Source organism: Paralichthys olivaceus, chromosome 8, assembly GCF_024713975.1.
Source record: "Paralichthys olivaceus isolate ysfri-2021 chromosome 8, ASM2471397v2, whole genome shotgun sequence".
NCBI classification, from domain to species: Eukaryota; Metazoa; Chordata; class Actinopteri; order Pleuronectiformes; family Paralichthyidae; genus Paralichthys; species Paralichthys olivaceus.
The window spans coordinates 5,642,462-5,668,186 of record NC_091100.1 but is presented as its reverse complement, the minus strand read 5'-3'; the positions used below and the strand labels follow the sequence as shown (position 1 = coordinate 5,668,186).

The following is a 25,725-nucleotide window of genomic DNA, read 5'->3' as shown; positions in this document are numbered from 1 at the left end:
GAGATTTCTACCAGAAAACGAACTCATCGACAAAAGTTTTTTACTCTTAATGTGCATTGAAATATATTTGTCTTCTAAACTGCTGTTTATTTTGTAATTGGTTTTTTTATTGACATACTACCCGGCCATTTCACACACAAACGCTATGTTAGTTCTTAAGTAAACCCAGAGTTTCTCTATCTAAAGAGCAATTTTCTACGACAGAGCATTTCTACAGTGCACATGCATACACACAGTGATGTTAGTGAGGGAGGCAGTACCTGTGATTTCAAACCACACGGGAACATCAGAGGATTCTGTGGCGACAACGCCAACCATGTGCGCCACAGGGTCGCTTTCCATTACAGAGAAAGTGAAGGGGGACTCCTCAAAAAGCAGGGGAGCTGCATCGGCTGGCACTTCTGGTTTTGGGATCCACTCGATGTGCAGGCGACAAGTGGAGGATTTCTGAGGGCGGCCATTGTCGACAGCTTTAATCTGAGAGAGGCAGAGAATGAAAGGCCGTGTTACACACTGTTATGCAACTTTTTTTTCCGGTTGCAAATGAGTTTCTGTACAGCTCGCTAGCAGAGCCGAGATCATCTCAGAAGTAAATACATTGCAAAGTTTAGTTGTGCAGGTTGATGGTTAATGCTTGCAGAATAAATGCAACAATAGACCATGTTAAAGTTAAAGCCCACTGGAAGCATAAATAGAACCACTGATTAGTGGCACAAATCCACAGAACGGGCTGTGTTTCAATCGTAAAAGCATTTCCGTACCCTGAGCCATCCACATGGCAAGAAAACCTTGTATTCAGGAGAACAAAACACCTTTTGTTATGCAGTTCTTTTGTGAGTCCACCTTTTGTCAGGACTTCAATTTCAGTAAACTGTAGAGAGCAGTGTCTTCGAGCAGCACTAGACACAACTTGCAGAAGCCTACAGTATATCTGGATAAAATCACTCTAAGTATCACAACTTAATGTTTCACTGCTGTTTTCACAGCCAAGTGAAATAACTGAACTCGAAGTAAATCCCTGTGTAGGTTTGACAGAACATTGATTTTCACACATATAACTCAGTGTAATCCAGTGAAGTTGCACTTTTTATTCAATCTCTATCTACACATATATACTGTGGTTAAGATGCTTTCAGACAAAGTTTCAGAAGAGGCTGTTTGTTAGGAGGCAAATGTCCGAGGCAGTAGCTCCAGACATTTTCTGGAACTTTTCCCACCAGCCCTCTAGTGATATGTCCGCAGAAGGTTAGCGTGAGCCCGTGTGAGACTACAGCAGGAAAACATCTGGAAGAACGAGCGTGTTGATGATGTTTTTAACACTCGATTGATGCAAAACTGACTAACAAATGAAAAGAGTACAAATATACCAGGATGATAAAGAGGCTTTAGAAAGACGACGGGATTCAAGTATTTAAGGGCTTCGAGCAAGTGACAAAATTTATCTCTCGATAACTAAGACAACACATTAAAAGAATAACAGCAAAATAAAGCTAACATATGTCTTTGTTATATTGTAGTGTTGTTGGCTTGTGTCCTAAAATGTTAAGTTGATGCTTTGGCAAACAACTTTCTACACTAATTAGCTTTTTGTCTCTCATACACAGATTTTTACAACTGCATTTTAAGCATAAAAGCAAAAAAAAACAAAGGCAGCTAGAAAACATGGGAGGATGGGGAGTGTAATAAACAAGCATCTGTTGTTAAGTTTTACTGCTCAGTGAGGGACTAACAGGCCAACGACAGGATTGAGGATGGGCTTAGATACTCACTGTAAGAATGTCGTATTCTCCGGCAGAGGAGAACTTCTTGGAGGACACCAGGCCGGTCTTGGGCTCAATAAAGAACTTCCCGTGTTCGTCTCCTTCCTCGATGCTGTAAGAGATTTCAGAGTTTGGCCCCTCATCGCGGTCCGACGCGATAACCCGATACACCGGGTCTCTCTTCATGGCTCTCTCCCTCTCTGGCCTCTCCCGCTCAGGAAGTTGGATCTTGTAGATCTTCTCCAGGAACAGCGGCCTGTTGTCGTTCTCGTCAAGGACTCGGACGATGACGCGGACAGTGGTGGATTTAGCGGGAACGCCGTGGTCGGTGATGGTGACCTGGGAGGAAAGATTCAAGGTTTAAAACCGGAGATAGACATAAAGTCAAACGCTTGAAAACATCACATTAAAATAGAATATTCAGAATACAGATACAAATACAGTAAAAACCTGAATCCCCTGAAAAATTACAGACGTTCGAGTTGTGGAGTAGGAGGCTGTGAATAAAGCCAGAGATATCACTAAACATTAAACATTATATAAAACTATCAAGGGAATTTGTAAAGATCAAGACACCCCATTAGAAATTCATCATTCCAAAGCCTAAAATTAATCAAAGAGAAGATGAAAAAGAGGGAGCGTGTTTTTTCCTCTTCATCATCGTTTCATTCCACTTCTTTCTCAGCAAGTTAACCGACAGCCAAAATTAAAGGCACTTCCCTTTGAGAGTTGCTGTCAGGGGGTCTTCTCAAATACACACTCTGCTTAACAAAACAAATATACACCACTAACAGGCGGATATGCGCCACTACTGCCGGAGACTAGTTGTTGTCTTTATATCTTTAGCCTCATAATCTGATGTCTGAAGGGTGATGTTCTCATTTAGTCAAACATTTAATCATAAAGCGCTCTAACAGGATACTTCACTGGCAAAAAATGCATTGAAGTCAGGGACATTTTTTCAGAACTACAAATACAAATCGCTGAGTCTTATCAGGCAAATTCCCCAGCAAAAAAAAAGATTAATCGGATTTTAAGAACAGAATTTTCAGCCCTGCTAAAGACAAAGAGGGAACATGCAGGACTTTAACGACAGAGATTTTAGTCCCATGGTTGTGGGTTTTCAGTTCAAACCCCTTTTGTCTGGTTGGATGTGAGCGAGCGGCACAACACCGCTGGAGCTTTCAATCTCCCGGGTCACTGTTTTATTAGGCCACATGATAATAATCTTCTCACAAAGCAATTTTATGCATAAATGTGCCGTTTCTGGAGAACAACAATCTGGTGATTTGGCTGCAACTTTAGGCACGAAATCAGGAAGTATTTATTTCAGTGTCGACTTCATTCACTATTATTCAACAATCAACTTTTTATTTGGGTGAAGCCAGAGGCGACACCTTATCTTAAAAAAAAGACGAGAACAGCTTTTTTATTTGTTCAGGTGCGAACAGAACAAACTATTTTTAACTTAAATATACAAAAATAAATAAGTGCGAAACTCCGAAACAAAATCACATAAAACAAAAACCTAAGCCATTTTAAATAATTTAAGGCTAAATTACAGTTTCAGTGCTTTCACGTGAAAAAAAGTTTAAGGTCGCTACTAGATATAGGTGAAATGTTAACAAGGCACATAGAGTGATGTTTATGTTCCATGTAAGCAGGTCAACCATTTCAGTTCACTGTAATAAGGAATCTGAATTCACATTGAGATTTTGTTCGGGACGTACTGGCCATGTCTGATTCCGTACCCAACCATACTTATTTAATAGATGTTAAATATTTTTCTGTAGCTGCAGTAATTAAAGACTCTCTGTTGCCCCTGAGGAGTTACAGGCTGTATAGTCGGTGTCTTCAGATGAACAAGATTTGTTTCACTTGAAAACATTCCCCATCTGAAATACGTTTTCCTGTGATCACGATAGCAGTACGTTATATATGGCTGATACGTGAACCACCCATCAGAGATAATTATTTTTAATTAGCTGCACGTCTTCATCCTGTTCGCACCAGCTGCACTGACTCTGCCGCAGTCTGTCAAACCAGCAAATGAAATGACTTTGCCCTGCTAATAAACATCAAGACTTTCTGCCCTCCACTACAGACCAGGGGCTTTTTTAAACCCCAGAAGGACTCTACATAAAAAGACAGTGTCGCACAACTGCATCATTCATGGAGCTTTAATTTAAGTCCTGACATCAAAAGTAACTGGTGGCGTACTGACGCTTTGAGATTCGCGCCTTGACTCAACTCTCCGCTGTGTCTTCGGACATTGCAGTGCACAGTTTAAGGAGTTTAATCAAAAGCGAAGAGCCACACGCTGACCTACACAACACAATGCTTGTACAGTCCTAGAAAGGTTGTGTGTCTGTGCAGCGCCACAGTCATTTAAAACCATCTGCTAAGTGCTTCACCAAGAACAGTCAGGAGTCCGGGGCCAGGCACACTCCATTTGGTGCCATAGTTTCAATTACTAAAATAATGTGTTTTTGTTTTTCTCACAGTGTCTGCAGCTGTCCGTGCTATTCACATGAGCAGAATTAATTAAACGAGATGACAAGGAGCCTGAATGTGAATGTGTCTCTCAGGGAGGATTTGTTGGTGCCCATCCTGAGCTTTGTAATGAGGATTTTCTGCTTTGTAATGAACATTTTCACAGTTTTTTAGTCAAATACACAGTATGTAGGTCTAGAGCCTGATATTATGCATTCAATAAAATACACTGAAAAGGAAAAACAATAACATAAAAACCCCTTGGAATAGCAGTTCACAATCACAACTGCTGTGTGCGCAAGCGAGTGTGTGGACTATATCTACCCGGCTATCCATCACTGTATTCCTCTCTTTGGAAAACTTTCATCAGCAGCCATTGTTTGATAATTAGGGAATCTGCACAAAAGGCAGACAAGTTACACCGGAGGGATTTTGTCTCTTTGCATGAGGACAGAGCTGCTGTGGAGCTGCAAGCTGAGACAGAAACAGCTCCTCAATGTTATGCTTCACTGTCGCGTAGCTTTAGCTTTATCTGAACAACCATACGCAAGTAACACGGTTTTATTGCATTCAGTTTTAATTTAAATGAACTGGGAGTCAGGATAATGTATACGATTTTGTAAGTTAGTAGAAATTACATTTTTATAATAATTAACTGTGGTGCAACTTTTTAAATCTTTATTGAAACAGTGATTCCACTACAGTTTTTGTATTGCAGCTGTCAAGTGTACCAATGAATCAATCGTCACCAGGCTCTGAAAACGTATGATGCAGATTTGAACTTTTTTTTTTTCCATTTACTGATTAATCAGGAAAAGTGGACGGGGTGGGATCTAATAACCTCGTCAGATACAGGCCCGGGCCAGAGACCTGTCTGGGGTGTATTCTTGATTCTTGCCAACTGTATTTAACAGGCTCCAGACAACAGATGTGAACAGCACCATTCACCTCTGCTTCTCCATTGTAAAGTGTTCTCCACAGTCCCAGGCTTTAATACATGTCCTGGCATGTCCCACTTTTGCTATTTACCCACCCCCCCCCTCCTCCTTCCTGGGACTGAGGCCTCTCATCCTGCCGCTAGAGCTCACACAGACCACCAGGAGCAGCTTTGCCTTTTCTCGAATTCCCCCGCTGCCTTTCTGCCTTTAGGTCTCTCTCCTTTTCACACACAGGCACACGACGGACGACCAACCCCCACACCCGTCTCGTCATAAAAGCTGAACCCCCCCCCCCGTGCTCCCTCCACCTCCTCTTGGCATTTGGTGCAAACAATGCTGACACAGCCCCCACCCTAATTGCTCCACATGGCCCCACATGTTTCGTTTCTTCTTCTACAACAAGCCAGTACAAAAACTTCCAACGCCAGCTAGGACCACGATTTGATTTGCTCAGCCAGCACCCAGTCGACTCACAAAAGGCATGTGCACATGCACGTTTTCTTCTGAGTCATGATTAACCTGTAATTTGCTGCTGTGACGATACACTGAGGTGTGGGGAGCTCTGAACTGTAAGGTTAGGGGTCTCAACTGCTTTATGAACGTATAGCCCAATAAAACACTTCCTGCTGGATTCCATTTAACAAGTGACCGAAGCACAAAAACTTCCCAAGTTGCCATAGCGACATGTGTCTCTTCAGGCTGAGTTCACCCAGCTACTTTCTCTCTCTTCAACTCAAATGTTATTTAGTTTAAATTATCCTCCAACTCATATTTTAAATGGAACACAAATGTGCAAGAGAAACTTTTAATTTGTTATTTTTCCTGGAAAATTGCATTTCTTTGTGAATTACAGTATCTGATTAATAATTATAAGCTTTAGTAGGAAACACTACAAAGAAAAGAAAGTGTATTAGCATGAAGAGAATAGGGGTGTTGAATGTGGCGTGACATTAAAGTATAAGAGTTTGAGCCGGGCGTCTAATGTGGTTATTTTAATGTCTGTCTGGAGGCTTTTTTGTCAAATGAGACAAATGAACAACATTCATGAACCGAGCCGAGGCGGGAGGGTTTCTTTTCTTTCTCAGGACACGACGACTTTGCATCAGACACTAATTCCAACCTAGTAATTCAACAGCTTTCAGCCACATGTTGGAAGTAGCAATTCTACGTCTGCAGCAAACCACTAGATGGGGGAGCTCTGGGGTTTGCATGGGAACCTTTTTCTGACCCTGTTATCCAATAGTCTTCACAAAGTCAACAGGCAAAGAAACAAAGATTCAATTGTAGATTCTCTCCTTAGAGATTTGTTTCTCAATTTAATTCATCAGATAAATATTTCCCTCCAAGAATCCAGTCTTATTCATCCCTATCATTTACTCAGTCTTGTAATTAAATTAGATCAGTCCTAGTATGAAATACAACACCACGCCAGCACCATATGCACCAGTGTTTAACGTCACCCAGTGATCACTGAATTGTGTAACTTCTAACAGTAATTAAAAGGCGTCCAATCTGCTCCCTGTCAGCACCGGAAACACAATTAAAACACCTTATTATGAGTCTAGAGTTCTGTGGCGAGAGGGAGGAAAGCTTCAGGAGACAACCGAGCTGAGCTCAATTAAAACCCACAAGTTTAGACATTGACCTGTTGGTTTCCTGTCCCAGCTTGCTCCATCCAAGAGACGGAACAGTGGGACAGAACAAAGGAACAGTCACCGGGCTCTGCCGCGCGCCTCCCACCTCTCCCTCCTACCCCGGCCGGAAATCAGTACAAGGAGAAATTAGAAGACTTGTCTTTATTGGCAACATGTGGCACTCAGCCAAAGCCAAACGACACAGAAAAGTGGATCTTTTAGGTTTCTGATCGTCAAGTTACTAATTAATTTTCACACAAATAAAGAACGCCTCCATTTTCTTTTCTCCTGTAGATGTGAAAATCAGCTAAAACATGGAGCTTACCTCAAGAATGTGCTCATCTTGTTGTTCTCTGTCCAGTTTCCTTGAAGTTGTCGAAACCAGACCTGTTGGAGACAAATGATAATAAAAAAATTAACAACACAGTCATAAAATGTAATGATATGAAGCAACAACTTAGTGAATCATTTCAATTTGTTTTATAGGACCAATCATAAAATCACAATCAAAACCATAAACGGTGCGTCAGTTCAATCAAGCCACACCAAATTACACACACTCATAGATATATTTAAGTAATAAAATGTCGAAACATATGCGGTTTGTCCCTGACCCATGCCGCATCCTTCCACCGAGCGTCCTGGTGATTATTCCAGTAGTTTGTGCACAGTCTTGCTAAGTTATAAACATACAAATACAGTTGGAAATAAAACCACTTGGGCCATCGTAGTTAAAATAAAGCATAGAGCCAGTGGAGGCAGAAAAAAAGATGTTCTCTTCTTTTCAAGAACAAAACCAAAACCAAAGACACATTTTCAGCAAACACCCGACAGTTTAAAAGAGTAGAAACAACATGTCATTAATAAAACCCTTTCCAGAAATCCCCCCACTCACTGTTGGGTGACATAAACTGAGCGCTGCTGGTTATCTCATCAGTCACCCATGAGTTAAGACTCTGCAGCTGGGGGGGAGGTGCCGTCCCCCTGGGGCCTTCCCTGTTTTCAGTCAATCTTGTTGCCAGACAGACCACCACACTGCCTTACATATGTGAAATATCACAAAGGTCTGCAAATAGTGCCCAAACAGCAGCACGGCCCTGACACCCTGACGCTTTTAGTTCTTCCACAAGCTGACTAAACAGACAGCCGGTCAGAAACCGCCCCGCAGTCCGCAGAGCTCTTTTTACAACAGAGGAAAGAAAACCAAAGAAAAGATCCCGCCGCTAGCTGAAGTGTTTAAAAGGTATTTTTTGAGCTCTATCATTCATTTAAATAAAAAAGGATTGATGTTGGGTTAAATCAGTCACACAGAGTTTACTTTGATAAGCCAGGCTGCAAAAAAACCCACTAAAAATAAAACAAGCTGAAGTTCCTGGCTAATTTGAATCAAAGTCACAAACAAGGGAAGAGAAGAAGAGGATGGAAGGATATTGCGACAGAGCTACATTATACGCAGCGTTCTGTTCTCACTCCCAGTGTAATTGCAACTTTGCAGAGACACCGAGTGTAGACATGCCAGCTTTAACCGCACCAGAGCCGACGGCCTGCCACACTGTGCCTGATTAGCATAAAGCAAAGGATTTCCGAAACCCAAACCAATCAATGGCACATATGCTTGCAACAAGAATAGCAGGCCACAACTTAGATGTACTGAAATAGGCGTCCCTCAGCACTGCAATTGTGGCGTATAAGTGCAGCACTTTTGCTCCGCTGTTTTTTTATCGTATCCTACTGAGGCTTTATTTAATCTTCACAGTGAGCTGCAAAGATAAAGGTCTGCTAATATTTGAAATCAAAAAATAAAGAGCGCGAAACATTTCCTGTGGGCGTAACCCCAGTATTTGCTCTGCTTGCCTGACGTGCAACAAACATGGGCAACAAATGAAATGTTAATTCAGATTTGTCCCTCAGTGGGTGTTGTTTTATTTCGGTGTAGCGTTAACACAAAGAGAAAACCTGCCTCCAACCAATTTTCCAGTACTATTGCATACGCCTCATCACTTAGTTTCAACACTAAGAGCCTCCAACAACAAATTTTACTTCCTGCAGAAATTCCTCTTTGCATGTTACATGACATCTGCTAAAAGGTTAGCAGGGGATCAACATGGGTTACATGAGCGAGGGGGCTGTAGATTATCCCCATCAAAGCTAATAGTTCTGCTGTGTCACATCATAATAGACCACGCTGACTAATTATTCATGTGCTTAAGCACGGCAGAAGCTGATGGACGATAATGTTTTCCAGCTCCCCTGTGCGTTAGGTAACTCTACTCACTGCACATGTATTATAGAGCAGAATACAGATGACAACATTAAAACATAGCAGATCTCGGATTTATGATTCCTCTGCAAATCAGTTGCCTAATCAAAGCTTGGCTGGGTATCGTAACATATACACAGCTTGCAATGTAAACAGTACCGTCTCTGTGCAGCAGAGGAATCGCATGGCAGAGAATAAAACGTTAGCAAAACTGATGAAATGACAAAATAGCTGGCCTTAATCCCAATCCCACTCTGGACAATAGAAATGTGGTCTAAGCTCTGTCTTGTATGGAAAGTCATCTTTTGCACACATAATTTACACACTGATATTTCTGAGTATGCACGAGCATGTTCAATACATCTCAGTTCAGGTTTCATCTTTCTCCTGTCTCTAGATTCAAGAGCTTAATCGTCATTTTGCAAGCACAACGGCAATTTGTCAAAAGTCATCCTCAAATCAAATTTTGACATTTGTAAAGATTTGCAAAGGAAATATACAAGTAGAAAAATACTATACTAAACAATATATATAAAAAAATATATAAGCAAAAGTAGAAATACAGTTCTTCAATAAAAGTAAACCCAGATCGAGTTAACAAGAGCGCATGTCTTTTTAACGATTTCTCTACTTAACAAGTAACACATCACCTCCGGTCGTAAAAAGGTAGTTTCCATTTCTTTTTAAAAGAAAGCCAGGTAAAGCTTAACTGAAATTTTTTTAGGTTCACTTGTTGAACTGGAAAAAAGGCCATACAGTTCTTAACAACCCTCTGGTGGAGAACAGGGTCCAATTTCATGACCTGTTCCCTGCTATAATTTCAGTGACCAGGGTGATACAATCAGGAAGATGTGCGGTAAAGACTCCTTCCAGACACTGTTGTGCCTTTGGCGGGGTGCTGACCTTCTCACACCAGGGTGGCAGTGAATCCTGCCAACATGTGTTCTGAATACACATCTCTAATGCAGCAGGCAATCCTGCCATATAATGAGTAACCGATTTTAATCCTTCAGTTTGTCTCAGGTTCCTGTTTCCAGTCGCAGAGAGTGTTTCAATAAACGTGAACTGAATAATCCCAGGCTTTTAACTAATCAGTTATTTCATGATCCATTAATTATCTCTACCAACAATGTTTCAACCGAACTGTTAGTTTATTTATTGGTAGCAAAAAAAACTGAACTGACTTCGATGAAGCTTGGTAGAAGGATGGAACATGGGCCAAAGACGAGCCCATTTTTTTGACTTCTTTTAATATTGTGAGTTTGTGCACCCTGTGACATGTTCACCAATTTCCCAGGAAATAATTCATGGACCTTGATGAGAAAAATCACACATATTAAGTGGAACGATAACTAGGAGTGTTTGCAATTTTGTGCAGAACCATAAAAAAATCTGGGTCTAGCAGATTTAAATGTGGTTTCATATGGGGACTGTTGGGTTTTGGCACTATTATTCTGGCACTCTACTTTAATTGCCCTCATTGTTTCCCTTGCATTTAACTCTATTAAAATTACCTTAGACAGTCAAAGTAGTTGGTGATTAAACTGATCAATTCAACCACGAGTTATTTAAATTCTACAATAGTCAGCTAAATAGTTTGGGGAATGGCCACACTGTGTTTTTGTTTAAACCACAAGCTCAGTTTTAGTTCTCTCTCTTATCCATCTTTAACATTTAAGTATTTTAGAATTTTCTCTATGGACCATGAAACAAGCCTCTGCCTCAAGATGTAGACACTGAAACATCTGAAACACAAAGTCAGTTGCACCGACTGTTGATGAGTTTAAGTTATTTTGATACACGGGACATGTTGTGGATTAAACTGCTTTTGTTTGCTTCTGTTCCATTTCTGTCCGAGGCGCTGCCAGCTCACTGCCAGATCTCTGACCACAAGACTTGCCTCCCACTCTAATATCCTGGCACTGGAGTTACTCTCAGAGAAGTGACTTGTTTCCAAAAAAATAAACCTAAACTTGCAAAAACTAAAATCTATTTAAACTCATCCTGTGCGGCTGCATGCTCACCAGGAACAGTCTTTGCTGGCATTAGCATTCAAGACGATAAAAGGTGCATACCTCTCTATCTCTACCCTAAACGCTAACTATGTGTAAAATGATTGGTTGGTGAGCCAGAGCTCACCAGTGAAGTCTGCACTTCCAACCCACAGCTTTTGTCACAACACACATATACACTCACAGAGAAGCCATGCTTAGGCGTGGGCCACGCTGGGCCGACAGTAATTATAGCCGTGCTGTTTTGAGAGGGGGAGAAAAACAACAGCAAAGCAGCAGTGGCACTCTCAAGCATGTCCTTGAGCTCTACAACCGCTGCTCCAAAATGGAGGCCTGGGGGGAGTTAAGAAGTCTAGGACATTGTTGGGCTTATTCATACCCGGGCTTTGCTGCTGTGATTAGCAGTCTGGAGAGTGGTACACAAATTTATGTGACACACATTTAGCTGTGACTCCAGACTATCGGGAATGTGCTGGGTGTCCGCAGCGGTTGGACTTGCTGTGCAGTTTTGAAGTCCTTGAGGGATGACAGTAGGCCATGAAATTCATTATTCAAAACTTGGCATTTCTCTGCAGTAAAGTAAATGTGGAACATGGACTGCAACATTTCTTATTCCAAAAATCCAATGTTCAACCTCTAACAGCTTTAGCAACATTCTCAGCTTTATTATTATTTCACTGTTTGTTGCTTTGGCCTAAGACAAACCAGTAGCTGTTTTCACTGCTCATGGTGCCGCCGATACTGTCATATGCAAACTGTGGGACTTTGAAATCCAAAGGACTGTGGGAGTTTAAGAAGGGATTGGTACTTCAAAGTTTCTTTCTTTATCACAGCCTCCAGATTATAGCTTCGCACAAGCTACTGGTCTTTCCCATTTGTTAATATTCCAATCAAAAATCATGTGCTGTCACCTAAGAATATAGAATTTGGCAGATGCAACAAAGAGAGGCTGTATAAGCTAATGCAAACACTCTCATACAAACTTTAGTCCTTTGTAAAAATGAGTAAAAAGGCACTGGGGTAGCATTGTTTACACTGGGATTGAGATGTCTCACCACCGCACAGCTGCAAGGATTATTTGTAATCTGAAAAGACAACGACTTCATGGAATGGTTGGGGCTACAGGGGAGTCAGGTTCCCAAGTGCTTGTGAAAGTCAATGTTATGAGGTGTTGGGTAAATGGATGGGTTGTTTGGAAGCTATTGGTAGTTGTGATTCATCTATTTATGAAATGTGTGTATGTACACATAGAATCCTGGAGGTATGTATGAGTGTTGCGGAAGATATGAAGTCTGTTTTAATGACTTTCTCGTCTCCCTCATAGAGTTTGGGGGATTTCACAATGATCATTTTGTATTCATCAAATTCACAGATATGTAAAACTAGTCCCATTGTTGTATCTTCTCTGAAAGAAATCTGCTTGTTCCTCTTCAGTAGCTCAATAAAACAACCCTAAGAATACAATGCTGGGGGGGGGTATATGGTAAAGTAGAGAAAACAGAGACGTTTTGAGATGTCCTACGTCACCACTAAGCTTCTAGAGTCCGATAGTTCAGAACAAAAACGTCTGGTAAGACCAGACTTGTACTGTATTTGCCCTTGTGATAAAGCCAACAACCTACTTAGGACTAGATTGAAGGAATGTGGCCTCTAAGTTTGCATATACAGCAGTTTACAGTACATACATACAACAGACCTTCCACATCTAAAGTGGTTGCTTGTATGGTTCACTTGAGTGGAAGAGATCATCCTAATGGCATTTTGTCATGCACCAACAGGATTGACTTAGTCCATTTAACAGAGGGGTCTTAAGAGCACTTCCTCACCGACTCTTGGGGTGAACGTTTCAAGTGATAAGACATAGAAATTAAAACACTGCACATTGTAACTCCACTGTGTGACGATAGCTTAATGTTTGGAAACATGCTTAATCTGCTCAGCTGTCTGGGCTGCATGTTAGCTCCAGTTTTACCTCACTCAACTCCCCTGTGACCGTGACCGTGAGACTATGCATCTCTGTTCTGAGGGATCTGTCAATACATGGCCTTGTCCAGAGTTTCTGTAAACACTGCCTTTCAATATACGGCCAGTCGAAAGGCTGATTAAAAGGTGTCACCCGATCTGTGTTGTCATGGTTATCATGCTTCATTTTCCACAGAATGAAAATACCTTATTGGGCCCCATGTTTTGGGGCCATGAGGCTGGTAACATAATGGTTTGGCTTTCACACATTACTCTCTCCAGTTTCACTTTGTACTGAATGAATCAGTTCTACTGTGAAGTGTTGGGTAAATATTTACTTAAGTCTCCTTCCGCTTATGGGAAAAATGTTTTTCTTGATATTCCTGACAATTTTCTTCAATTTGATCAAAATCACTCATGATTCGATAGAAACTTGGAATATAGAGAATTAATGCCCGGTGTTGAAAAAGATATCATGCCCCAAAGGCCCCAGGTCGACTTTCTTTTCCAGAAATACAGGTTAAACTGAATCTCTGCCAACTAAGCCACCATGACCACTCTTTGTAGTTTCAACAGTGGAAAAGGCCATTTTTCATTTCCACATTTTCTTCTCAGACTCTCTTTTGAGAGCTGCAACAATTGCTCAGACCCTAAATCACCGGAAACATCAAGTAGTTGTTGGAAGTATCCATTTCCTATTTCACTTCCTCTGATAGTCATTGGGGGATTCGTAAACCACTGATAACACTAGTGTGTGCGTGTAAGTGTTTTCTCTCTTTAACAGGAAAGGATGGTTGATATGAGCGCTTCGAAAAAGTGGATGATTTCGCAGCTGCAACTCCCAGCGGCGGTTTTCTCTTACCTTTTCATTCAACCTCGGGATGACAAATGCACAAAGGTATCAAACCTCGCCAAAGCATTACCCATGGCATTCCTTTTCAATTGATGACAGTGAGCCGCTGGCTTCAGGTGAAGAAATAGGATGGGCTCAAATTGTTCGGTACGCTGTAAAAGTTCAGTTGGGAGTTTCTTTCTCCATTTGAGTTTAACCACTGGAATGTAAGCTAGCATTAAAAGGCAAACACAATCAGTCATAGACAGCCATATCCTGTTAAAGGCAGGCTCTTGTCAGTATAACTAGGCAACTGTCTGGTGACGAGTACAGATAGGCGCCATTATTATAGGGTGGAGTTTTCAACTGGCTTTAGGTGCTCCAAGCAGAAATCTCCTGTGTCAGATCAACATACACTGATGATAATGTTCTGTAACAAGTCAACAGACAACACTGGGGCAATTATATGACATGCTACACGTAGAAGGTCGCATAGGTTTAGGAGGAAGTAGGTTTGTGCAGCAAGATAAGATAGATATGGCTCGTGATCACAGTGTGATCTTTGCCCCAGTTCTCTCTCTCTCCTGGCAAAGGTATAAAAAACTTCCTGAGTGTGTGTGTGTGTGTGTGTGTGTGTGTGTGTTTGTTTTACACCACTTGTTTGGATGGGGAAACCAAGCAGAACATGTCAGAAGAGTGCCGTTCAAAGTCCACTAAGTCATAGCACAGCATTTCAGAGAGGAGAGAGAGAGAGTGATTCACCGGGTAATGAACACAGCTCTCTCTCCCAGAGAAAAGCTGGGTAACTCATATCAACAACCTCAGACGAACCAGCTCAGAGGGCTGACAACTTCTTTGGAAAAAGAAAATAAAACTAGACAGCAAGTGGGTTGGCTGTCTCCAGAGAAAATCAAGCTTTTCTGAATTTACACCTAAGTAATAGACAACCTCTGATTGCTCTACAATACAACCAAAGAACATTTTACACAGCACGGCAATGTATCCGTCTCATATCCTGTCGTGACCTGTTAACACCAAGCGTGTGAGTCTTTATCCAGAAAATGTTATTCACTTCAGCTGCCAAATGAAGGCGCTTGAAGGAGGCTGGAACAACAGCGGTCATGTCTGTGGGTGGGATGAGATGTGTGCCACCAGACAACGGAGCATTGGTTTTTATCTTTTAGAATTTCAAACATGAAAAGCATGATTCATCTCCAATGATCCTTTACTGATTTAGAAAACATCATTCATGTCCAGCTGACTGGCACAATTTTCACCGTATATTACTCTGCCTCAATTTTTCCCCTTTTCCAGTCCCTTCAAAAGCAAGGCTATACCAAGGCATTACGTACAAGGTCTCGGGAAGTGAGATTGTCTGCTGGACGTCTCCCATACAGAAGAGCTGGTCTTGCACTTTAATGACAAACCTAAGTCAGAACAGCCAAAACAGCAGGACGTGTTTACTTGGCAGAAATACAGCAGGACCGGAGCCTTTCATGCTGGGCTTTGCTAAGCCACCACAGGTCTGTGTGGGAAAAAGGGTAACCAACGCCACCCAAGGCGTCAAAGCAAAACCTTCAAATGTGTTTCAACCTTGACGGGACACTTGGACAGCAGCACAAGGCCGTAGCCCATGATGGAGGGCTAGTTAGTTAGCTTGGAACACATGCCTACAAAATTCCAAAACCCGCACACAAAACATAGGCCTTAACGTCTTTTCCTTCTTCCCACCCCTATGCAGAGCTTTGTAGATATGCCAAGACAGGGCCCAGGCTTCCAAATGCAATTTTAGAACATGTAATTACAGAGACTTGCATGTTGTAAATTTAAACATTTTCAAAAACCTGTAATATGCGGCTGAATGTCATATTGAGTTGATAATGTGCAGAGATATTGGGCCCGTTATGCTCTAGTTTAATACCACAGATTTACTGAAATGAAGTATAGTTCATAAAAATTCCTAATTCTTCTGAATAAAATGTCCAGTTGCGAATGCTGCTGCCTTTTCAACTGGCTCTCGTCATAAATCACTGTTTCCTCTTGTTCTCAGCTACACTTGGTTCTTCGCTCTCTCTCCCCCACCTACTTCTCTACCTCCACCCGTGGCCACAATCTTCAAAAACAAAGAAGAATAGCAAAAAAACAAAGCATCAGAGCAGTGATTTAATGAAGCTTTCCTTGCCCAAACCCTCTGTTGAACCTGACACAAGGGGCTCTGGTGTCCCACTGATAAAAGTTTTAACATGCTTTGATATGCATGAATGAGTCTTATCCTCGTGCTTCAGTGTCCTCTGTAGTACCAGCTTTTTTTCCCCCAGGCAGCTCTTCTGACATGTTTAAAAAGGAACCATGTAAAGATACGGCCAATTCTACTGTAAAGAGCTTGTGCCCACAGTGGACTTGACCATAAGCTTTATAAATACTCAGTAATCCCAGTAAAAAGGAAACATTTACTCCAGATATAGGGGCTAAGAAGACTTCCTTCAACTGCTGAATAAGTGACCTGCTGCAAACTTATCATGGGCATTTATGGTGGTATATTTTATAAAGAATTCATCAACAAAGAAGGCCATCCTTTTGAAGGAGAAGGGATAAATACACAGTCATGCAGCAAAATGAGAAACCAGAACACAACACCATTCAGTTTAAGAGCAGCTCCTTAAGTATTAAACATTTCTTTCCAGCTCTGGTTCTGTATTATCACAGGTTACTCCTCCACAGAAGGGCAATACATATATTTATATATATATCTAGGAGACAGAAATTATTGCAAAGATATTTTCTCCACAGCTCAGGGTCTGCCTGTGGAACAGCGTTACACATGACTGCTTTGCAAGAAGATAAATATTAAATCTCCCTGCACTTTCTTTTTTTTCTAGCATCCCACACTTGTTATCAGCATATGTAAGTCGAGCTTGTCGTGCCTGCAGACAAAACAACGACCTAAGGTTTCCCCCTTTTCTTCGTCATTCGTTATTCTTTCTTTCTTTGCCTGCGCATTGGGAAGAGCCCAAATTTACTCTGGGTCTTGTTTGGGAGGCGTGCTGCATGATGAATCCTTATTTGGTCAGAAAATTTCACATTGCAACTTCCAACAAAAATAACTCCAGTTTGTTGATGTGACTACCTCGGGAAACAGGACCACACACGTCAGGGAGGACAAATTGGAGCAACTGCTTCACTACCCATTCCTCATTTCAGTTTAATGAGCACTTGCATTTAAAGCAATAAGAGGCCGGTGTATAAGCTAGGTAGGAAAGAAAAACAAATTCAAGAGGTAGATGCAAAGTTTTAAGAGCTCATATTACTCCTGTATTTGATGTTAGTAAACATTAAAGCAACTTAAATTCCCACTAACTCATAACTTTGATTTATTTTATATTTTCATATTAGGTTTTAAGTGAAGTAAGTTTAACAGCTCAAATGTGACAGAGCAAGATTAAATCTGTACATTTACAAAACAGCTCTATCTGTACATGGAGCTTCATTTTGCACCTATTACAAGTTTTTTTCTTCCTGCTATTCACCTAAACATAGCCTGTTCCAGCAACTTTAAAAGAGCCCAATGAAATATTAATCATCACACCATCTCCAGAGTACGCATATGAGAACACACTTTAGAGTGTTAGAGTGGAAAAAACCCTGTAGGCTCAACCCACTCCTGTCCTGGGTTAAAATATGATGTTCACACTGCTCTTCCTCTTCACAAGAAAGGAAACAGGAACCTCAGAGAAGCACTCCACTTTGTCAGCCATACACTACAGTATATCTCAAAACCTCGCCCTGGGTCACAGAGGATAATTTAATTTGTAGGACAATCTTTTTCCCACATTTATAACCTTCAAAGTTGGTGGTGTCTTTAGACTAGGGTGGATTTTCAGGCTAAATGTGTTTATCATTTAGATTCATCAATCAGTGTGAGTGATCCCTACTTTAATGAATGAGAGATGTGACAAGGGCGATATAAGAACATTTTCACTTATGGAGAGATAAACCGTGCACTTGAAAGAGGCCACTTTTCCAATCTAAGCCACGTGAGGTGATTTCTTTGTTGTAGTTTCAAGCTTTTTTCTCAGGCTAGCAGCCATATTCAAGTCTTTGACTCAGATCAAGGCCTTTCTGCTCTATAAGATGCAATTTACAGGGACATGAACTGAGCAGTAACAGTTACAGCAATCTTACCTGTCTTGGTGTTGATGGTAAAGAAACCCTGGGGGTTGCCACTCGTGATCCTGTAGGTGAGTTTATCACTGGCCTTGTCATCTGGATCGGCCGCGTCTATCTTGATGATTGACACGTCCTTCGGGGAGTTCTCCATAACAGAGGGGTAGTAGACGGGTTCCGATGTTTGCGGTGCATTGTCGTTGACATCCTGCACTTGGATGTACACCTCCACGAAGGATGAGAGGGGCACCACGCCACGATCCATGGCGTAGACCGTGAGCCAGTAGTGAGATGTTGTTTCATGATCGAGCAGTTCTTGTGTCCGGATAACACCTGAAAGACATAAACAAACTCTTAAGTCTGCATCCTTTCGGGGAACATTTTTATGTGCAACCCATCCCCTGAGTTTCACATTTCTAGTTGTACAACCACTGATCTCTGAAATCAGGAGAAAATACAAGCTTGAAAACCAGATGTCCCCAAACAGGCAGACGTGGGGTTTGATTGAAGGCACCTCGACTGAAACGTGTCAGAGTAGTATATTGACAACAGCCAGTCTGTGCTCTCCTGTTTACATTCACTGGCAGGAAGGTTTTTTTTACTGCCATTTGGGGTCTGTAGCGTTCAGCTGAGAAAACAAAGCACTTTCAGAAACATGAGAGCCCTAAAGGTTGACAATGGCTAAATAGAAGAGTGGAGGACGGGTAGATTCTGCAACTTGATTGGAAACTAAAAGGTCACATATGGAAATATCGAGGACATTTTATGCTCAACGTTAAATATGTGTGCGGAAACGGACGGAGCCTTCTGTCCGCACTCTGCATTCATTTCATGTGTATTTGAAAGCTATGACAAAAACAGACCGAAACCACCGGAAATCACGGGGGGAGGATTGATGTTACTTTCTCCAGGCACAGGGGCCTTTTTCTTAAGTACATGATCACATCCTCCTCCACGGTCGCCATGTTTGCTGTCAGAAACTCTCGATTCTGCTCTCGTGGATGTGCTGCTTAGGAACCACACAAATGTAAAGGACACATGGAGGTATCACATCATTTGAAACAGACTGATCTCTTGTCTTCTACTTAACTGAAACTTATAGCTCAGGTGTCTGTTTTGTATCATTATGACACAGAAATGCAATGTGCTTAGTTTTAACAGCAATGCAGTTCTGTTTGACATTTTAATTCCTTGATCAATGACATGCTTGACTTAAGTTTTACAGTAATTGTAACATCTGTCAACACAACTTAAGACTTAATATTAACGGGGCTGAAACTGACGAGCAGTTTGAATGCAGTCACTGATCTTTCTCAGGAAAAGCGAACAGTAAAGTTCACAGGAGTGAATTTGCTTTAGAGTTTCATCTCCACCTGACCCCACTTTCAAGCACTCACTCAGTAGGTACATTTGGATGGAGAAGGTGGGTGTATTTCACAGGATGTGTGCGTAAGCCTTTGTGTTGCTTAACGTGTTTACAGCCACACAAATGACTAAAACCAGACTGTTAGTTCAGCTCAAATCATTAACATTTGACCAGATACTTTATTCTGTTATGACCATAACCTGGCTGATAGATCTAAAGGGGCCAACATGTCTTGAATTATTGTTTCAAGTCTGAAACCATAGACTCCCTTCTTTCTGTTTTTCTACTCTGCAAGAAAAATATGACAACATAAAACTGATAGAGAGCCAAGCGGCTAAAAACAAACTTGTTTTTCCTCTGATAGTTTTGAGATGACAGCGAAAAGGCTCTTCTAACACAACTAATGAATGAGAACATTCACATTAGTCGCCATCGATTCTCATCATCAACTTTGTCCATTTTTCTTGTCTTACGTTGTTAAACTTCTGACGGCTCACACACATCTTTCCATACGACTTGTTTCTGACGCTCAAACAAACACATTAAGTGCGGAAATCAATTTACTCAGAGGGATGTGAAAGCCATAACATAACAGTTCCCTTGATTGGTTATTCTCTCCAATATAAACACACACATCAATATTCATTCCTTTTGTTTGAAAAGGTTTTCAGGGTTGAGTATTGCCAAAAAATAAGGAGGGAGCTGCTGATAATGCAGCAACAGTTTAGTATTTGGATAACTTGCATGTGTGAGGTCCCATTATTTCAACAAGCACAAAGTTGGAGACTGCGGAGGGAAACATAAACACGCCGATATCTTCCAGACAATGGAAACACGGACAACCTTTAGGTCAGCCTTTCTCGGAGAAGACAAGTCGCAACAAGAACAGCACAAGTGCAAGTAATAAAATGAAGAATGGGACAAATATAATAGGGCCATTGTTAGAATTATCAGAAACCTGGACTTTGACATGTCTGAAGGCCTTAAAAAAACATTCATAACTGTCTTCCTGTGAAATCTGAAAAACTTAGATAACAGCAATGAAATTTACAGCTGCATTTGACTGCAAAACAACTGTTAATAATGGTACGAGCACACCCGCATCATTACCAGGTATGGGTGTTGTCCATTTTCAGCAATGACTGACTCTATTACACACTTCTACCCACTGCTAGTCCAGATAAGGAGCCTCCTTAAAATCATATACAGAGCATAAATAGGTTTGAACCGCTTCTTTGCAGCTGCCTTTGTTCACACACTGTAACGTGAACCGTGATCGAGTGTAAGTGAGAGCAACCAAACCTCTTGCCTTCGGTAATGAAAGATTTCTGAGGACAAGAGATAACACACCAAATGACTTGTCACAAAAATCTCAAATTTAACACAGTGGGGACTGTGGGGCTACGGCTGATTTATTTCTCTTGTCCGGCTTTACTTTAGCATGCCTGCGTTTTCGGCCTGGGATTCTCTCTTGTCATTAGTCATCATTACGGCGCTCTCAATGTTGCTTGAAGCTCATAATAAGAAGGGTAGTCGGGCAAGGGAGGAGAGGTAGTTCCCACAAGTGATTCCTAAAGCCGGGAGCCCAAAGGCAAAAACAGTATGAGTTTATATATCAAGGATGCAAATTAGACGACTCTACAAACTAATGTCATAAAACTGACAATGCGGGGAGAGAAACACAACCAAAGATTTGGAGATGTCTTAAATTAGATTAACAGACCTAACAGGATAATTTGATCGAAATAATTTAGAAATTAAATAACACGGTGACGACTAATTTATGAACACACTGATGCCAACAACTTGCAGAGGATAATAAAGATCGCTGCTGGAGGAAAACGTGCAGGAAATTGCAAATGTTAAGACCTAGATAAGGAATGCAAATGATTGTGTGAGGCATCCTGAGTAGAAACACTAAAAGATAAGGGAATTAATGTTGCAGGCACCCACAGAGAGGAAATTAGTGGGGAAGGGGAAGTTAAATAGAGATTGGTTTAGATGAATGAGAAGGTGAACATGGTTAGAGAGGTTAGTTTAAGGGGAGGAGCTCCAGTAAAACTGAGATACTCGTATTTGCAAGAGCTATTAAGACAAAGTACTTTTGTGCTTTTTTCCGAGGAGACGCGTGAGTGCAGACCTGAGCATAGCAGAACGATGGAACTTTCACCAGGGTCCTGCTTTTTTGCTCACAGTTCTTTGTATTTACTAACATTGAGAAGATGGCTTCATATTAAAACACTGAAACAACAAATTTTGCCTTTTCAAACTAAATGTCAATGCCAACTCACACACTTTAGAGTTTTCTTGTTCATATTTATCTAAGAGGAGACGAAAACACACAGATTTGACCTTAAAGAGCATAACATGAAGACATATCTGTCCTGGCCTTTGGGTGAACAGCTACTAACAAAGCACATGAAAGATAAATCTTAAGAATTTACTTGCCACACCCATCCTATATACCTAGCCTACCCAGTAAGGCAGAAGCAAAACCTGCCCTCGGGGCACAAGAAAAAAAAAACAGAAGGTGCAACAGCCTCAGCCAGATTTGCTTTCCGCTTTTTTTCCTCTGCTCTTTTCTTTTCCCTCTGGCTTTGTTCTTCAAAGTTACTTGAGCACAGTGGCAGTGAGGTGGAATCTTCACACAGCCAATGGATCTCGAAGCCATCGAGTGCAGCAAGTATTTTACATACGAGTGTACTTAAGTCAACGTCCTGCACAGACACACAATGAGAGTTTCTCTCTGTGAAAACATGCAGCTACGGTGAAGCCACAGTCTGAAGAGGGTGAAATTTGCTTTTGAGAAGCTGCTTGAAAATGCTCGATGCGTGTCACAACATGCCCAGGGAAACAAAGTAGAATGCTAAATATAGAATTTGCTGCCAGTACAAAAATTAAGACTGTCATTTTCAAGGTGCATTTGACATCCAACCATTGACCTACAAAGTTGTGATTCTCCCAACTCCCTTATTCTTAAGCCGCAAAGTTGAGGGCTTGCTTTGAACTACCTTTGTTAATTCCACTCACCCCTTCCCCACATTCCTCAGCCCTCTCAGGCCTCTAGCTCACATGCTTACATAAACTTTCTCAGTGCCCCCCCACCTTTCTCTTTCCACAGCCCTGGCAAAATGCTTTGAATTCCACCACCATGCTGTAGGGCCTGGTGTAATATAAAAAGTCCTAAACTAAGCTTTCTGTTCCCCAGCAACTTAACGTCACATCATCCCATAGTTCCGAGACATCTGCATGCCAGATCCTTGTTTCAAAGACGTAAAGCCAGATGGTATAAATATCTGAAACCTTTGAAAAACTTTAAGATTTAAAGTTTTAAGTCCAATAAATGTGTTATGTTGTTGTATGTCAAAAGCCTGAAGCATTCATTTCATCATAGTGCACAATGATTGGGTGATTCATGGCTATGGCTGCTCTCAGGCATGCACTGAAGTTTGGGTATTTTAATAAAAAATAAAATGTCTCCACTATCTGCTACTGCGTTCTTCATTTGTGCGAGGCAAAACTCAAATATTCCAGATTCATATCTGAAAACAGCTCCTGTGCTTAGCTTCTTCGCATTAGTGTTATATTACAGTTTTCTTCTTCTATCTTTTATGCTTCTCTAATACCAGGTGACTTCATGTTTGCGTTTATTGATATGCTGCAAACACCACCGCCTTTGTGCGAACACACTTGAGAAAACCTCACCGAGGTTGATAACCACTGCTGCGTGACAGCTCAGCTTGATTATGGTTGTTAGACTTAGTGAAGCCAGATAACAAAAAAGATACCATGGGTATGTTGAACTTGCTTCGGCATACAGGCAGTGGTTCTAGATATTTATTAACACATAAAATCCTGTGCATCTACTGCTATGAACACGGTTATATGTAGTACCAGTACTCACTGAGTCTCCTGTCTTTGGTTTGAAGGACACACAGGGGTCATAATACATTAGGATAGGTCTAAGGGAGATAATCATAAAGATGATACAGGATCACACAAAAAAAAATCATGTCCAAGCCCATCTCCTTCAATATCCTGGACAAACAATTACAGTCTATTGGCGCAGTGAGCCATTTCCACTTCATGCATCACTGTGCGCGCCACATACAGTCATTACTGGCAGAAGAAATGGCTGTCAACTGCTGGTTTAAGGGAGAACGGTACTTAAGGCAAGCTCCATCATTTCACCAGCCTAACAATGGAAAACACTGATGCTCTGTATATCAGTGTAATCCTATTGTTTTTTGTTTGTTTGTTTGTTTGTTTAATGGTGGGATATCAAACAGTTTCGCAGCCAGCTCTGGTAATATATTCAACATTTCTTTAGTTATAATGGAAAAACTCACATCCAAAGAAAAATGAAAATCATTTATTTGTGAGCACTGAACAGAAACTCTTTTGATGCCGTTGTTACACGTCTGTGATGCATGACTGAATGGGGTTTTCTTTCCACTTTTTGCAAAAAAAAAATTGCCTATTAATTCCAGTTGAGATAGCTTTTGGGACTTGACGCTGACGATACAAAGCTTCCATTGTTACTGGGAACAGTGTTATTTTAGAGGCCTTTGAACAGGCCTCTGAGCAATACTACTCCATTCAATATCACAATATTATTTAGACGCAGTTAATATACCTCCTAGACCTCCAAGTACTCACCGCCTGTGTCTCTAATAACAATGAGGCAAACACAAGACCCATTTTTATTACTTTCTGTATACCAATAGAATTGCTATACATTTTGCATCCATGTCTGTGCTATTATCTACTGTATATAATAGCACTGTATCCTGTTGTATACAATAACCTCCGGTGGCCTAAAGATGGAGACTTTCAACTGACACCACACAATTTTCTCCAGGGAAGCATAATGTGAGAGGAAAAAAAAAACACACACACACACACACAATCTGTCCCAGTTATCAATCCAGTGAGCATGATGCCCTGCTGGCTTCCCACCTGTGAAGCCAATCATGTTGCATTAACTCAGATCGATTCAATCTTTAATAGCCACAACAACAACAACAAAACATTCACAAATGTAATGTAAAGTGCATTTGTGGTCAGCGCTGTCACTTTTAATGTGTTAAATTAAACTGGCTATAAATGCATAAAAAAGTAGCTGAAATTTGAGGACAAACTCATGCTAGTATCTTTTACATCTCTGCCATACTGTTCGTCCTAATAAAAGCTACACAACACTTTCAGAAGTGGTTAGTCACAGTAGCTTTAAGTAAGTATTAAACACTGGCTGCTAATTATGAAATAGTTTGGAGCATTGTAAATCAATTTAAATAAATTACAATCTATGTAAGTAGTGCCATCCACAGACAATCAGCAGGAGTAGAAAAGTATTAATCTAATTCATGAGAGCATGACATGAATTAACACACAATGAAGCACGTCTTCTGCACAAGGCAGCCTCAAGTTTCTTTAAAAAGATTTAATGGACTGAGAGACCAACATACTTTTAACGAGGGAAAGTGTGTTTTTCATTTAGCAACCTACAATCAACTTTGTCCCGCTGCACATTCCAGGTCCTGTCTCCACAGTAACAGCGCTCAAGCAAAGACTATTTGGAATCATGTGCCACTTTGCAGTCCCACTTTTATCTGCGACATATAGACTGAATAGAAATTAGGGACAGAAGGGGGTGGTTCCTTAACTATCTCAAATCACTGACAACAAGAGACGGACTAAACATGGAAAGATTCTGTTTGCTTTAATAACAAATGTGTGGAAAAATAAGTGCAAGAATGACAGGCACAATTTCTGCAAAAATCTTAAAAACAAGCTAATACAATTTTGTCGTTTTTCATCAAACTGTTTAATTTGCTTTCACAAAGAAAGCTTTTGCAGTGCTGGCAGCAAACGGCTTCAACTGAAAGGGCAATGCATACATTATCCAACAAGAAAGGGCAGCGCATACATTATACAATCAGCATCTGTGTCTCATCTAGACTGAATATACTCGGCTCTGGTCACCTTGTGTGCTGGATCATTTTATTTCAAACTGAGGAACTTGCTTTCAACCGTTGTGTATACAGGTGTGTCCAGCTCCATAGCATCTGCATGAATCAATGCGCTGCACGGTGTTCTAATAAGATTGTACCCGTTTGAAATGGTAAAAGATTGAAAATCAATATGTGGCGGTCAATGGTGATATTGTGTTGAGCCGCCACAAGTAAATGAATGTGTGGGAAACACAAGTTATTGTTTCCTTCCAGGTATAGAAGCACAAATTAATTTCCCTGTGACCTATATTAGTTGATATTCACTCATTGATTTTGGTGATATGTCCAAA

The 25,725-nt window shown here is 41.0% G+C and overlaps 1 protein-coding gene across 11 annotated transcripts in view; it reads right to left on the bottom strand.

The window, feature by feature from the left end:
- Window positions 1-25,725, bottom strand: part of fat1a (FAT atypical cadherin 1a) — a 74,676-nt gene that overhangs the window by 37,546 nt on the left and 11,405 nt on the right. For all 11 annotated transcript variants that reach the window (XR_002203406.2, XR_011243769.1, XR_011243770.1 and 8 more), the window contains exons 3-6: window positions 18,074-18,388; window positions 7,151-7,212; window positions 1,770-2,099; window positions 261-477 (exon numbers count right to left, since the gene is read on the bottom strand). Coding sequence is in view for 8 of the 11 variants with exons in the window: in XM_069529915.1 (XP_069386016.1) it covers window positions 261-477; window positions 1,770-2,099; window positions 7,151-7,212; window positions 18,074-18,388 (924 nt within the window). In the remaining 3 variants the exon portion in view is untranslated. The remainder of the gene's footprint in view (window positions 1-260; window positions 478-1,769; window positions 2,100-7,150; window positions 7,213-18,073; window positions 18,389-25,725) is intronic.